This window comes from Drosophila albomicans, chromosome 2L, assembly GCF_009650485.2.
Source record: "Drosophila albomicans strain 15112-1751.03 chromosome 2L, ASM965048v2, whole genome shotgun sequence".
Classification (NCBI taxonomy): Eukaryota; Metazoa; Arthropoda; class Insecta; order Diptera; family Drosophilidae; genus Drosophila; species Drosophila albomicans.
The window spans coordinates 7,195,418-7,208,497 of record NC_047628.2 but is presented as its reverse complement, the minus strand read 5'-3'; the positions used below and the strand labels follow the sequence as shown (position 1 = coordinate 7,208,497).

At 42.9% G+C, this 13,080-nt stretch overlaps 1 protein-coding gene across 1 annotated transcript in view; it reads left to right on the top strand.

Moving 5' to 3' along the window:
- The window catches only part of LOC117563354 (laminin subunit alpha-1), an 84,451-nt gene that overhangs the window by 68,902 nt on the left and 2,469 nt on the right, over positions 1–13,080 (top strand). Inside the window, 9 exon segments of the mRNA XM_034241642.2 lie at positions 4,928–6,287; positions 6,714–6,969; positions 7,327–7,723; positions 7,777–8,806; positions 8,865–9,522; positions 9,925–10,665; positions 10,734–11,016; positions 11,415–11,565; positions 11,626–12,283. Coding sequence (XP_034097533.2) covers positions 4,928–6,287; positions 6,714–6,969; positions 7,327–7,723; positions 7,777–8,806; positions 8,865–9,522; positions 9,925–10,665; positions 10,734–11,016; positions 11,415–11,565; positions 11,626–12,283 — 5,534 coding nt within the window.

Genomic DNA, 13,080 nt, shown 5'->3' with positions numbered 1-13,080 from the left:
ATCCATAATTTAGATGTCGAGACGTCTTAACGGTGTCTGGCAGTTTGCCTCAATGGATATGGTTACCGAAAACTACATCATTTATGATTTGGCTTGCTTAATAATGGAGACATTCGGATTAAGTGGTGCTACAAATGTGCTTCCACTTGACAAGTCGTAAATACAAGAAGTAAATTTACAGAGCAAAGTATGAGTAATGAAAAATACTTCTAAACATCGAATGGTTAAAAACAAAATTTGTGTATAAATTTCAATTCCGATTAAAACTATTAAGACCTGCTTGCGGTATTCACTAATCAATCTAACTCTCTCTACGAAAAGCCTTCATCTGCTACTCAATTTAATAGAGTCGACAGCTTAGCCAACAGAGGAAAAAAAATAATTTAATAAATTGCACACAGGCGATATTTTAATGTAGCCACTTCCACGGCGACTGCCACTTATCAAGAGCCGCAAATTCAACACCGTCAGCCGATTATTATAATCAACAAAAAGCTATAATTAATTTATACCCTGTACCCAGAAATGGCCACTTTAACGGTTACCCAGAAACATTGTTCCAAAGTATTATTATCTAAGACAATAAAGTTGAGCTTAGTAAATAGTCGCCAATCGTTTAAGATTTATTAAAAGTAAAGAGAGTATTTAAGTCAAATTACGTGGTATTTGCTAGTCAATCCCTAGAGACTTGTGTATTCTTACATTTTTCTATTATTTTTTCGAGGTGGAGCGATCAGCCAGCAAGTCAAAGGCAATTTCCTGAGCAAAGTTAACATTCGATTAATTTATGGGGCGCACGAAAACAATCGAGACACTCTACTTGTAGTCATAGTCGGGACTCTTTACTCGGGAACTGTGACTATTATGACGCTTAAGCGCCGAGTTCGATCAAAGAAAGCATAAATAATGCCACGCCACGGGAGTAGGAATGGGACTGGTCCAATAATAGTAGTGGTTGTTGTTGTTGCTGTTGTGTTGTCTGGAGCAACTGGTTGAAGCCAGCAGGACCAGTCGCAAGGCCTGGCCAAAACAAAATGTATGCAAACGGGTTAATTAACTACGAAATTTCGAGCGTTAGCGTTAGCTACGTGAGCCTATTAAAAGGCAGCTCAGCACAGCCGGGTGGTCGATTCCTCCTCCCACCTCTACCGCTGCCGCTGCCACCGCTACTCGCTCCTCCAGCTTGCACTCTTTCAGTCAGGCCAGTCTTTCTTTCTTTCACAGTTAATGTGGGTCAACTGTGGGCGGCTAACGAGGCAATAACAACACAACAATAACTACAATAACAGCCAGCAACTGCAACTGCAGTAAACGCATTAAGTCTGCTGCAACTTACAGCAATTGCCGCTGTCGCTGCCGTTGGCCAAGTATTTTTGTTTTTTTTTTTGACATTTCAAATGTCAACTTACACATAAATCTTGTCAAGACAGTTGGTCACTCAGTCAGTAAGTCTGTCAGTCGTTCAATCATTCATTCATACAGTGGTCAACGCATTGCCACAAGATTGTTATCGCAGTTGCATATAGATGCTTAATTGCCGTTTGATTTCTCGCACAATCTAACCGTAGCTAATATGCATTGAATGCCCTCCCACTTTGGGTTATATAGACGCTATAGATTTGGTGATCTCCACTCTATTATTTACATTAACTAGTTGAAAAACAACAGCATTAAATTCATTTGCAGATTTGGAATTTATGTTTCCCCTATCATTTGAATTTAATCTCCTATTTTTTTTACAAAAGCATTTAAAGTGTATTTAGACTTCACAGATAAAATTGCGGTTAAACGTTTTTTTGTATCTTAACAATTTTGTTGTTGTTGATTGGAGATTTATGATAATTGATTGACCGCGTTGGCGCGAGTTTCTTTAGCAATCTGCACATTGCGCATACGCAGCGGTGTCTGGCAACTGGTCGCAGAATAAATCATTTAATCAATATTTTGTCATGTCCCGAGTGAAAAACCGCATGGCAGCCAAACACGTGCTCTACATTTTACCTGATATATTTTCTGAACATTTTTTTGTTGCATTTTTGTTTTTTTTTGTTATTTATTTTCCTCAATGTGAATTTGCAATTATACTGTCAATTTTCGTCATGTTCGTTTATGGCATTTCAGAATTATTATTGTTTAATTGTAAATTTATTACATTTTTTGTGAGTTCTGAATGTGTTGACAACATTTTGGAACTTGTTTGCAATTTTCATTGTGGGGTAGGTCGAAGGCCAATATCATAGTATAATAACATATAAAGTAAACTATGAATCTTGCGGCTTAGTTAACACTAATTGTAATTGTTGTAAAATGTAATTAAAAATTATTTACTATTAATTTATTATTTTCAAAAACACTTAAATTATTTCATTAGAAATCTCCATAAGATATTGCACTTGCCTAATCTCAAGTTTACCTTTAAATGCACCACAATTACTTGAAGTTTTCATGGCAATCCATCAAAGCCAGTTTGAAAATGCATATGATAAATGTTACGCACGCTCACCTAAAACCCCGTTAAACGAACGGAAGTGCACTTTAACTACCCACAGATGCCCCACACACGATCAACGAACGTCTGACCATAGTTGCAGACCTCTAGCCAGAGTTTCTAGCCAAACTTGGAAGCAACCAAAGAAACAGACAACAAAACGCGCTCATTAATAAAAGGCAAACAATGAAAATTGTCAATAAAAAATTGAGAGAAACAACAACAACAACAACGACACAGTGCTGAAGACCCACGCAAAATTTAACAACTCTAACATTTTCAGTCAGCAAGCAGACAGAGCAAACCTCTGTGGGAGTTGCGATTGCCGCACAGTGACTCTCAAACTGTAGCATGACAAACGCATTTCTGAAGCGTCGAGTCGTGATGCCTCATTGTATATTTTAATGACATCATTTGCTCAGCGAGATTGAGAGTGAGAGCGAGAATGATATAGAGGGAAAAATGAAAGAGTCTTGGATTTGAATTGCATCAGTTGATTGAACCTTTTATTGGTTGACTGTCTGAGAGGTGGCAACAAATGACAACAATAACATGAAGATTAAGAAAAGGTAACCTTTCTCTTGGATGCTTTTAAGCTGTAATGCTGCAATGCTGCAACTGCGCCTCTCGTTCATTCATGAAAATGCAAATCCCAAGCAGGCACTTGACAGCTGCAACAGTCAAAGCCTCAGCCAAGTGCCTTGAGGCCTGCCAGTCTGCCTGCCTTGCTCTTCCAGCAACTCCTCCACAAAAAACTCCTCTCGTGGACGCAGTCGAACTACTATCTCCTCGTGTCGCGTGCTATGGCATGTTCATATTTCTAAACATTTATTTGGCATACGCTTTTCACTGAAATGGGTATCGGAAACTGTTCAAAAAGTTTGTTACAGTACCGAAAAGAAAACAACAGAAACTCATTATTTGTTTCCGAAAACAATTCTAACTAATAGAAAAAAGTTTATTATATTTGAATTTTAATAAACTCAATAATATTAGTTTTTTTCATCTATATCATCAGCAACTAAGAATAACTTTTACTTTGATTAAACAATCCTTAATACACTACATCAATTTTCCATCCAACATTGCTTAAAAAATAAGTAAATGCAGTATGCATTTTTATTACTCTGCTTTCACTAGTTCAAATTGAATATTCTGATCCATTGATCTAATTCAAGTAAGCGTACTTCAAGTTCGCCAGATCTAAGCATTCATTTTGTACCCAGTCTTTATAGATATTTTTTGTGTTAAACATTTTTAGTTACTTTTTTTTGCATTAGATCTCGCAATCAATTTGAATATTTTTGCGTTGGTTTTACCGGATTTATGAATGAATTTATTTTCGTACTCGTATACTCGCATATGGCAGGCAAGTCGACGTACGCTAGGTTGGCTGACTTGACTGGTAGACAAGCAGACTTGTCTGCCACATCCATGTGCAGCGACTCTCCTTGTCTTTGTATGTGTTAGGCCCCGTAAGCGTCTGTCGTATCCTCTGTGTGTCGTGGTTGCATTTGTCGTTTGTCGCCTGGATAGGAAACTCTATGCAAATGTGGGCGGGTTTGCGATGCTGCCTACGCGCAACCCACAAAACGACCAACTAGCTGACTGATCTTTTTGCTTGGCCAACACTGTTGTTGTTACCAGTCTTTTGGGTGCAGTTAGCTTTTGCTGCCGTTCGACTCCATGATGATGATGGCGATGATGGCAATGGTAGCTCATGTGGCTCCCTAAACAAACTGCGAATTGCAAAGCAAACGAGTCCAATATGAATTGAATAGCACTGACCTATGACATCGAATAACCTTAACATCCGTTATTATTTAAACAAATTAAAGTTTGTGAATGATTACTTGAAGTTATTTAAAGACTTACTTTTAACAAAATAACAATAAAATAACCAAGCAGTTACTTAAATTAATTACAATTGTTGGAATTTTAATTTGAGTATTTTCTGCTTATTCACTTTTTGCATTCTTAACGTTTTTCATTTCGATTCTTAATGAATTTTATTTTATTAAAAGATTTTATTTGCATTCATGGAATTATCTCAATTGAGCAATTATATATTTTTCTATATTTGTCTGAAATTTATTCCATTTAATTTCAGCTGGGTTCGATTGATTTTAAATATGTATATTTTTTAAGTAACTGTCATTTCTTTTTTTCCTAATAATTTTCGATACCCTTAAATTGTTTCACCTTTTCAATAATAATAATTCTTTCAATAATTGTGTTTTTTGAAGTATTTTGTATTAGTATTATACCATTTCAAATATGGTTCGTTTATAAATATTTAAAATTTTAGGTATCTATGGTACTTATTATTTTTATTATTTCGCAACTACTTTATGCTTTTTATTATATGGAATTATTATTAGAGTGTCAATGTTTCTATTCACTATTGTTAATTCTCAAATCTCTCTTCATTCTTTGCAGACTGTCAATGCAGTCCGGTTGGATCGCTATCGACCGCTTGCGATAAGCGCTCCGGGCAGTGTTCGTGTCTACTGAATGTGGCCGGTCGTCGCTGTGAAAAGTGCAGGGCGGGACACTGGAATCTTACACAAGGTGTCGGTTGTTACGATTGTCAATGTGATCCACACGGATCACGCAGTCGTGAGTGCAATCCGTGGACTGGTCAATGCGATTGCAAAATCGGAGTCGGAGGAAGGCATTGCAATGAGTGCACCGAGGGCTTCTTCGGCTTCAGCACAGATGGCTGTCAACGCTGTGCAGCTTGTGCGGCCGAGGGCCAGGTGTGTGATCCCCTCAACGGACGCTGCATTTGTCCCAAATTCACTCGCGGCCTGGGCTGTGCTCAATGTGTGCCTGGCACCTGGGGCTGGCAGGCGCGACTCGGTTGCCGGGAGTGTGAGTGCGATCACATTGGCTCCATTGGCCAGCATTGTGCTGCCGTCGGTGGACAGTGTCAATGTCGCGAGGGATACGCCGGACGCACCTGTAACAGCTGCGCCGTCGGTTACTTTGGCTATCCGGAATGTCGACGCTGTGGCTGCGATACTGCTGGTTCGTTTATGCGCTCCGATGGCCTCATTGCCTGTGATTCCAACGGACAATGTCCCTGCAAATCGCTGGTGGTGGGACTCAAGTGCGACACCTGCATGCAGAGCACCTTTGGCCTCTCAGCTCTCAATCCGGAGGGCTGCACCCACTGTTTCTGCTTTGGCCGTGCCTCTGAGTGTGAGCAGAGTGATCTATCCTGGGGTCACATACGCATGTCAGAGGCACGCAATCTCAGCGTGCAACAATTGCGACCGCAGCACGTGCCCAGCAGCGAGTTCGAGTACATTGTGGTCATCCAGATGGCAGGCAGCGTCTCCTATCGCGAGGATGCGGAAATACAGCGCATGAATGACCTCAGCCTCGTGCCACGATCCACCGGCAATGTTTCCATCGGCGCCTACACCCAGTTCTATCAGCCACTGTACTTCCAGCTGCCACCGCAGTTCTACGGCGATCGCACCGCCAGCTACGGCGGCAATTTGTATTTCTCGCTGCTCACCGATGGCGCCCATACGCCGCTGGAGCGCAAGGTGTTGGCGCAATATCCGTTGGTGCAGCTGCATGCACATGCCAAGCTCGTGCTGGACTTTTACGAGAACGAGGAGTTCGAGTACTCGCTGAATGTGACACATCGTGTGCCGTTGCACGAATCGTATTGGAAGTATCATCATAATAGTCGGGCAGTGGATCGCGGCACTCTGATGGCGGCACTGCAGAATGTGCGACACATTTTCCTACGTGCCTTTGCCTTTGCAGAGTTCCAGCAAGTTGTGTAAGTGTAGTTTCAGCTTGATAACCAAACTACGCATAGTTACCGATTTCTATTTAAAATAAACTCATTTAGGGTTTTCCGCACCCAGTACTCATACGTTTCCACTTCTCATGGTACATTTCTACTCGTATCTAATATTTACTTGTTTTACATGCTTGGCACCGTTACTACTCATATTAAATGGTTTAGGCTAGACACAAACCAACCAATTCGAATTTCACAATTATAATGTACTTACTTACGTAGAAAACTACTCGTTTCATATGTACTCACTTCACATTACACTATTTGTAATGCGTATGTACTCACATTACTTTTCGCAGTAAACTACTTTATTTCGCGGCGTAACTATTTGCTTGAAAACGCACATACTTTTTTCGCATTGCGTTTGCTTGTATTAATTACATTTCTTATTCACTTTGCTAGGTTACACAATGTACACATGGATGCTGCCATATTCGTGCAGGGCTCCACTAATCTCATAGCTAAGGGTGTGGAGCGCTGTAAGTGTCCCAAACGTTTCGACGGCCTCTCCTGCCAGGATCCCGGCAATTCATATTATCGCTGGCGCAATACGAGCGATGTAGAAAGTGTTTTCATCGAGGATCTAATTGGACGTGCTGCACCCTGCCATTGCAATGGACGCAGCAACGAGTGCGACCGCGAAACCGGCGTGTGCAAGGTAAGAATTTAAACTTTTTAACCGAATCAATCAAGAACTAGTTAGTTCTAATGTAAACAGAATGTGCTGGAAGAAGGGCAAAGTCTGTACTGAAATTTAATTGTCTTTCCCGAACCCTTTGCCATTATCAGATCACTGTAAACTAGTCCGAAGAAAGACACAATTTTTAAATTTGATGTACCGAAAAATAAAACAAAAATTACAATTACAATTATGTACCAAAAGGTGTATAGTAAAGTTAACCAGTGAACTGAACGGTACAAATACAAAAATGGACCAACTTTACTTATGAGCATCTACTGAGAATGAAACGTTTTACCACACTGCATCCCTTTCCAATTTAACGTTACTTTGCAGAACTGCCGCGGGAACACTGGTGGCGCCCATTGTCAACAGTGCGCAGATGGCTTCTATGGTGATCCGAACTCTCGTCACGGCTGCCAAGCATGTCCCTGCCCCGAAACCAATCGCAACTTTGCACGTGGTTGCAACGTGTGGGAGGGCGAGGTGAGCTGCATCTGCAAGCCCGGCTACACAGGACGACTGTGCGAACGCTGTCAGGAGGGCTTCTTTGGCAATCCGATGCTGTATCCGAACAGCAGCTGTCAGGAGTGCGGCTGCCACCCAGATGGTATCAGAGCCGAGGGCTGCGATGCGGAGACGGGTCAATGCTATTGCCGCGATGGCGTCGCAGGTCTCAAGTGCAACAAGTGTCTGGCAGAGCGACATCATCTCGTCGAGAACGGTTGCAGAGGTATGTTATACATTTATCACTTAAGACAGCCATTAATTTATACTTTCAATTAGTCTGCGATAACTGCACCTTGCTGTTACTGGATTACGTGGAGCTAGTGGGGCACAAGTTGCGTCGTGGACTGCACAACATGGATTTAACGGGCATTCCCGCACCTTATCAAATGCTCTCCGAGTATGAGCGTGCCTATGACAAGTGGCATGCCCGGCAACAGAACTACATTCAGGCTCGGCAGCTGCTCCTTGGCTACGACAACGGAGCACTCATCAAACTGGATGCCCATGCCGAGAATGGCAAGTTCCAGTCGCGCAAAGCTCTGGCCACCATTGGGAAGCGGCAGCATGCGCTCAACTCCATGCAGGAAGCCGCACTGTTGGTGCAACATGATGTGGCTACGTTGCGTACCGAGATTAAGCACACTCTGCACAATCTACACAACTATGGCCAAGGAGCTCAACATCTGAGTTTGCCCACGGCACTGAAGCAGGCACGTTTCTATCTGCAGGCCATTCAACAGCATCATCAGCTAGTCCAGGATATTCGAGGCAGCAATGAATGTACATGGCAACAGTTCTATGCCACGGGCAATGCTTCGGATGCGGCATTTGATCAACAGGCGCGCCTCGAAATGCTTTGGCGGGATCTCAATCAGACCAACTATCGTGTGGCAGACATGCGACTGCACATCGATCGCACCCAAGAGGCAGAGTCGGAGGCCGAGGATGTGCTCGAGCATGTGCGCAACTTGAGTGGCCATGTTGGTGAACAGTACCAGCAAATCGATGATCTCACCGAGCGCATTGGCAAGCACTTAAATCAGAGTGTTGTGCACCGTGGCGAGGACATGCTGAACAGAGCCATGTTGCAACAATATCAGTTGCAGGAGCAGCGTCATCATCTGGTTACCACAACTGTGCAACTAAACCAAACACTCGACGACCAGCTAGAGCCACAACGTGAGGTGCGCAAGCATTGGCTACCAAAGGCGGAGAGACACGCAACTCGCCTGCTCGAGCGCTCCAATGAGTATGCGAGAAAATTTCAACCCACGAGGAATGGAGCTCGCATCGCCATGCTGGCCAGGTGAGTATTAAAGGCATCTCAATTCTCCTGCTAGCTTTAACATGATTTTTTCTTACAGTTCCGCGCATAGCAATATTTCGCAGGCCATTGAGGATGCTCGTCAGGCTTCACAGCTCGCCAAGGAGCGCGTTTATGAGGCACAACACACGCTCTATCCCAGCGATGGCAGCTCCATGATTGAACGTGCCAAGCACTCGTTGCACAGCTCCAAGCAGCTGCAACGCGAGGCACTGCAGCAGATGCAACAGTCCACAATGCTCAAGGACAAGCTGCAGCAGCAAGAGCAACAGGTGGAGGGCGTTAAGCGCATCATCTACGAGACGGGACAGCGCAGCAATAACATTACCAGCCATCTGCAGTTATTGACCAACAATTCGGCGCGTCGACTGGCCGAGGAGAGCATGGAGCTTGCCCAGCGCACCAGCGATCAAATGAATGCTGAACTTCACTCGGCTCGGGAAATGCAACGTTCCTTACAACATATGCGCAAATCATTTGCAATGCTGGAGCCCGACTGGGAGATCAAGCTGGGTATGGCCGAGGAGAACATTTCACTGACCAAGACGAATCTGCGACTGGCGAATGTGACGCTTAGCTACATTGAGCAGCAGGCAGAGAAGGAGAATCAGGTTTTTGATACCTGGAACAACAGCATGTCCCAACAGCTGCAACAGCTAAAGGATAAGATTGCCAAGGCGCGTCATGCAGCTGAGGCGGTAAGTAATAGATACTCGATGGAGCCACGAATATGTCAATTGCTTCTTTCTTTCTGTTGAATTCAATAGTGGGGTCTTACCTCAACTTTACACCAAATCCTCAGATTCTCTGAAGTCAAGTACAAATTCTCAATGATTTGGTTGTTGATGTCAACGAATAAGACCTTAATTCTAAATTTACTTCATATTACAAAAGCTACAAGAAAAACTGCTAAGCTGCTTTGACCCTTGGCTGATATAATTAAAAAGTAGAAAATACATTTCGCACATCGTGTTATATAGCTCAAAAAGTTAACTTTTTCGGCGGATTCAATTATATTAGCGAACTTCAATTTGATTCTTAACATGTTTGAATTTCTGCTTTAAAATAGTATTGCAATACAATAAATAATATCATTTCAGATCGACGTCTCCTTGGAGTCCTTGGGACCAAAGTGTAGCCGCACCTACCTGCCAACCTCCTATGGCCTAAGCACTTCGAATTCCCTGCGTTTGAGCTTTGCACTGTCAAACCATATGGGCAACTCACCGCTGTTGCATGTGGAGGGCAGCGAAGGACGGCACATCACATTGGAATTGTACAAGCGACGAGTGCGTCTCGTTTGGAATCTGGGCGGAAGCACGGCAACCATTACGCATCCACTTGAAGTGCAGACGCGCGATCCCAAATTCGATGATGCCTGGTATCAAGTGGAAGCGAATCGTACTCTGAATCTAGGCAGTTTGTTGGTGCGGCGTATGAATAACTATGGCGCCTTGACGCCAGCGTCACCTGTGACGGGGTCGACCGATGCGGAGCACACGAGATTCTCGCAAAGTCACAATGAGCGCATTTTGCTGGGCGGCTATGCCACCAAAGAACTGACGCCGGGTCTCAATGTGGTAGTGCATCAGGTGGAGGTGGACAACAAGCCATTGGGACTGTGGAACTTTTTGCGCAGCGAAGGTCGTTGCGGTGGTGCCATGATTGGTGCGAAAGAATCTTCGGCATCGTCGGTGGCGCGTCACTTCAATGGCTTGGGCTATGCCCAGGTGATGAAGACGCGACCGCGTCCCTATCGCAAGAATCTCTTTGCGCTGCAGATGACCTTCCGCACGCTGGACGAGAATGCGTTGCTCTTCCTGGCGGTTGATGACAAGAACGTAAGCTGCTCTTACCTTAGAACTACTCTTGAGTCCGTCTTAATGTTTTTACTTTTCTATGTTTGCAGAACCGCTCGGTTTCTGTGACATTGAGCCGGGGACGCATTATGTTCCGCATCGACTATGGCGACGAGTCCAAGCTGGAAATCAACACCACCAAGAAGTATAACACTGGTCAATGGATCAAAATGGAGGCAGCTCGAGAATTCTCCGCGAGACGCAGTACTGAGAATGGCATGCTGCGTGTGAACAACGATCGCGCCATCTCTGGAGCACCCACATTGCCAGTGAAGAGTTATATGTTACCTGATCTGTCCAAAGCTGTGTATTACTTGGGCGGCGTGCCACCAGGTGAGTTAGCGAAGCGACGTCTGATCCTCGAATGGGAATTATATAATTGATTTGATGAATCCATCATTTAGTAGAACTATTGCTGGAAATTTTTGTACCTTTACTTAAATTTATTTTTCATAAAAAAAGATTTGCTCAACTCCATAAATTAAACGAAAAATATGTATAATGAAAGTCATTACTACTTATTTATTATTTATGTAAATGATTTTGATTTACAATACATCTAACTTTTAGTTTTTGTGTTTATCAAGATTTCACTCTTTGTGGACTACTACTATTTTATGATGTTTCTTTATTAAAAGTCAGAGTTTTAGTTTTAATTCTAGTTGTTGTTTATTTAATATAAATTTTACTAAGCATTACCAAGTTTCATTTTATTTTGTCTCATTTCATAGGCTTTACTTCCGGCACCACTAAAGCTCCCGGCGCAGATAATCCCTTCCTTGGCTGCATGATGGATGTGCAGGTGAACGGGGAGACTTACGATCCGCTGGAGAGTTCCACTTATTTTGGTGTGGAGGCCTCCTGCAAAGACATGATTACCAAGTATGTAACCTTATACACTTTTCAAGTAAACTCGAAATTAATCAAATACTTATTTTATAGAGCTGGCTTCTCTGGCAATGGGTATTTGGAGCTGCCGTCGCAATCGCTAAGAAAACGTGCCAATACAGGCCTTGTTTTCCGCACATTACAGCCGGATTGTCTGCTACTGTTAGCCGCATATCCGCCAGAAGTGCTGGCAGACTACGATGCCAAGGATATCAAGGGCAACTACTCAATGAGCTTGATCGATGGTCAGCTACATGTGTGGGTCAACTCTGGTCGCAGCTTCGTGAAATTGTCCTCAAACTCAAGTCAATTGAATGACGGCGAATTGCATGTGATTAATCTCATTAAGACTGGACGCAGACTAGAGCTGATGGTGGATGATGAGCAGCAAGATGTGCGTACCTTAACTGGCTCACCGTCACTGGTCAGCTTACCCCAAGATGCAGGTGGTCTCTACATTGGAGGAGCACCGCCACATGAGAGCTACACGCCGTTGGCGCCCACATTTATCAAGCTTGAGGGTGCTGTTCGGGATGTGGTTTTCAATAATCGCACTATTAACTTTAATGATGCCTTGACCTTTGCCAATGTTCAAATCGGACGCAATGGTCCAGTGATGGGCAGTCTTAAGGGCGGCATCTACGATGTGCTTCTCAAGACGGAGCCGATGATTGGCAAGAGTTTCACAGCTTCGCCGGAAGGCTGCAAGCGGGTGAGTTGTTGATTCATTGGTTGGTTGTACACTCTGTCGGTTTATGGGAGATCACTAAAAGATGCATGTTAATAATACCTAATTTACCCGATAGCCATACTGTTGAGAGGTGTGTTGTTTATAAAAGCCAGCCGAAGATAAATCCGATATCATAATGAGAAATTTATGTCTATTTATCTGATCGTTTGTCCGCATCTATGGAAACGCAAAGTTCAAAGACTATAAATGCTAGAGCTATGAGATTGTGACACATTGTCTAATGTTTATATGACAATTAGTCCACATCACCTCTAATCCGCCCAAAGTGAAAATAATTGTATTCGATGCGAATACTTTAGATAACATTGTATTGATATATCTTTCATATCTTTCCTGCACTTTTTATTATCTTTTCAACACAAAGTACAGTCTTGGCTAGCGGGTATTTCATAATCGAATTTATTTCGACTATACAGCTTTCATATTTGTAAGTGATCTGTGGTTGCCAAACACTCAACTTGATCGACTTAAATGTTTCTCTTTGTTCTTATAGGATTTTAGTTGCTAAGCAATTATGTCAAAAGCTGCTACGCTAAAAGCTTTAAGCGCTACGCTGCAAAAAAGCTCTTTTGTATACTAATTTCGCCTAAAAAAAGTAAAAAGCTTACTAAACACAGCTACACTACTCAATGTGGTCTACATGTGGATTAATCATACCATCATCAAATATACATAAATATAACCTCAGTTTTAACCAAAAGTTTCAATTAAGCATAATTCCAAGGCATATTCACTTGGTCTTGAGCCTTAACACTCGT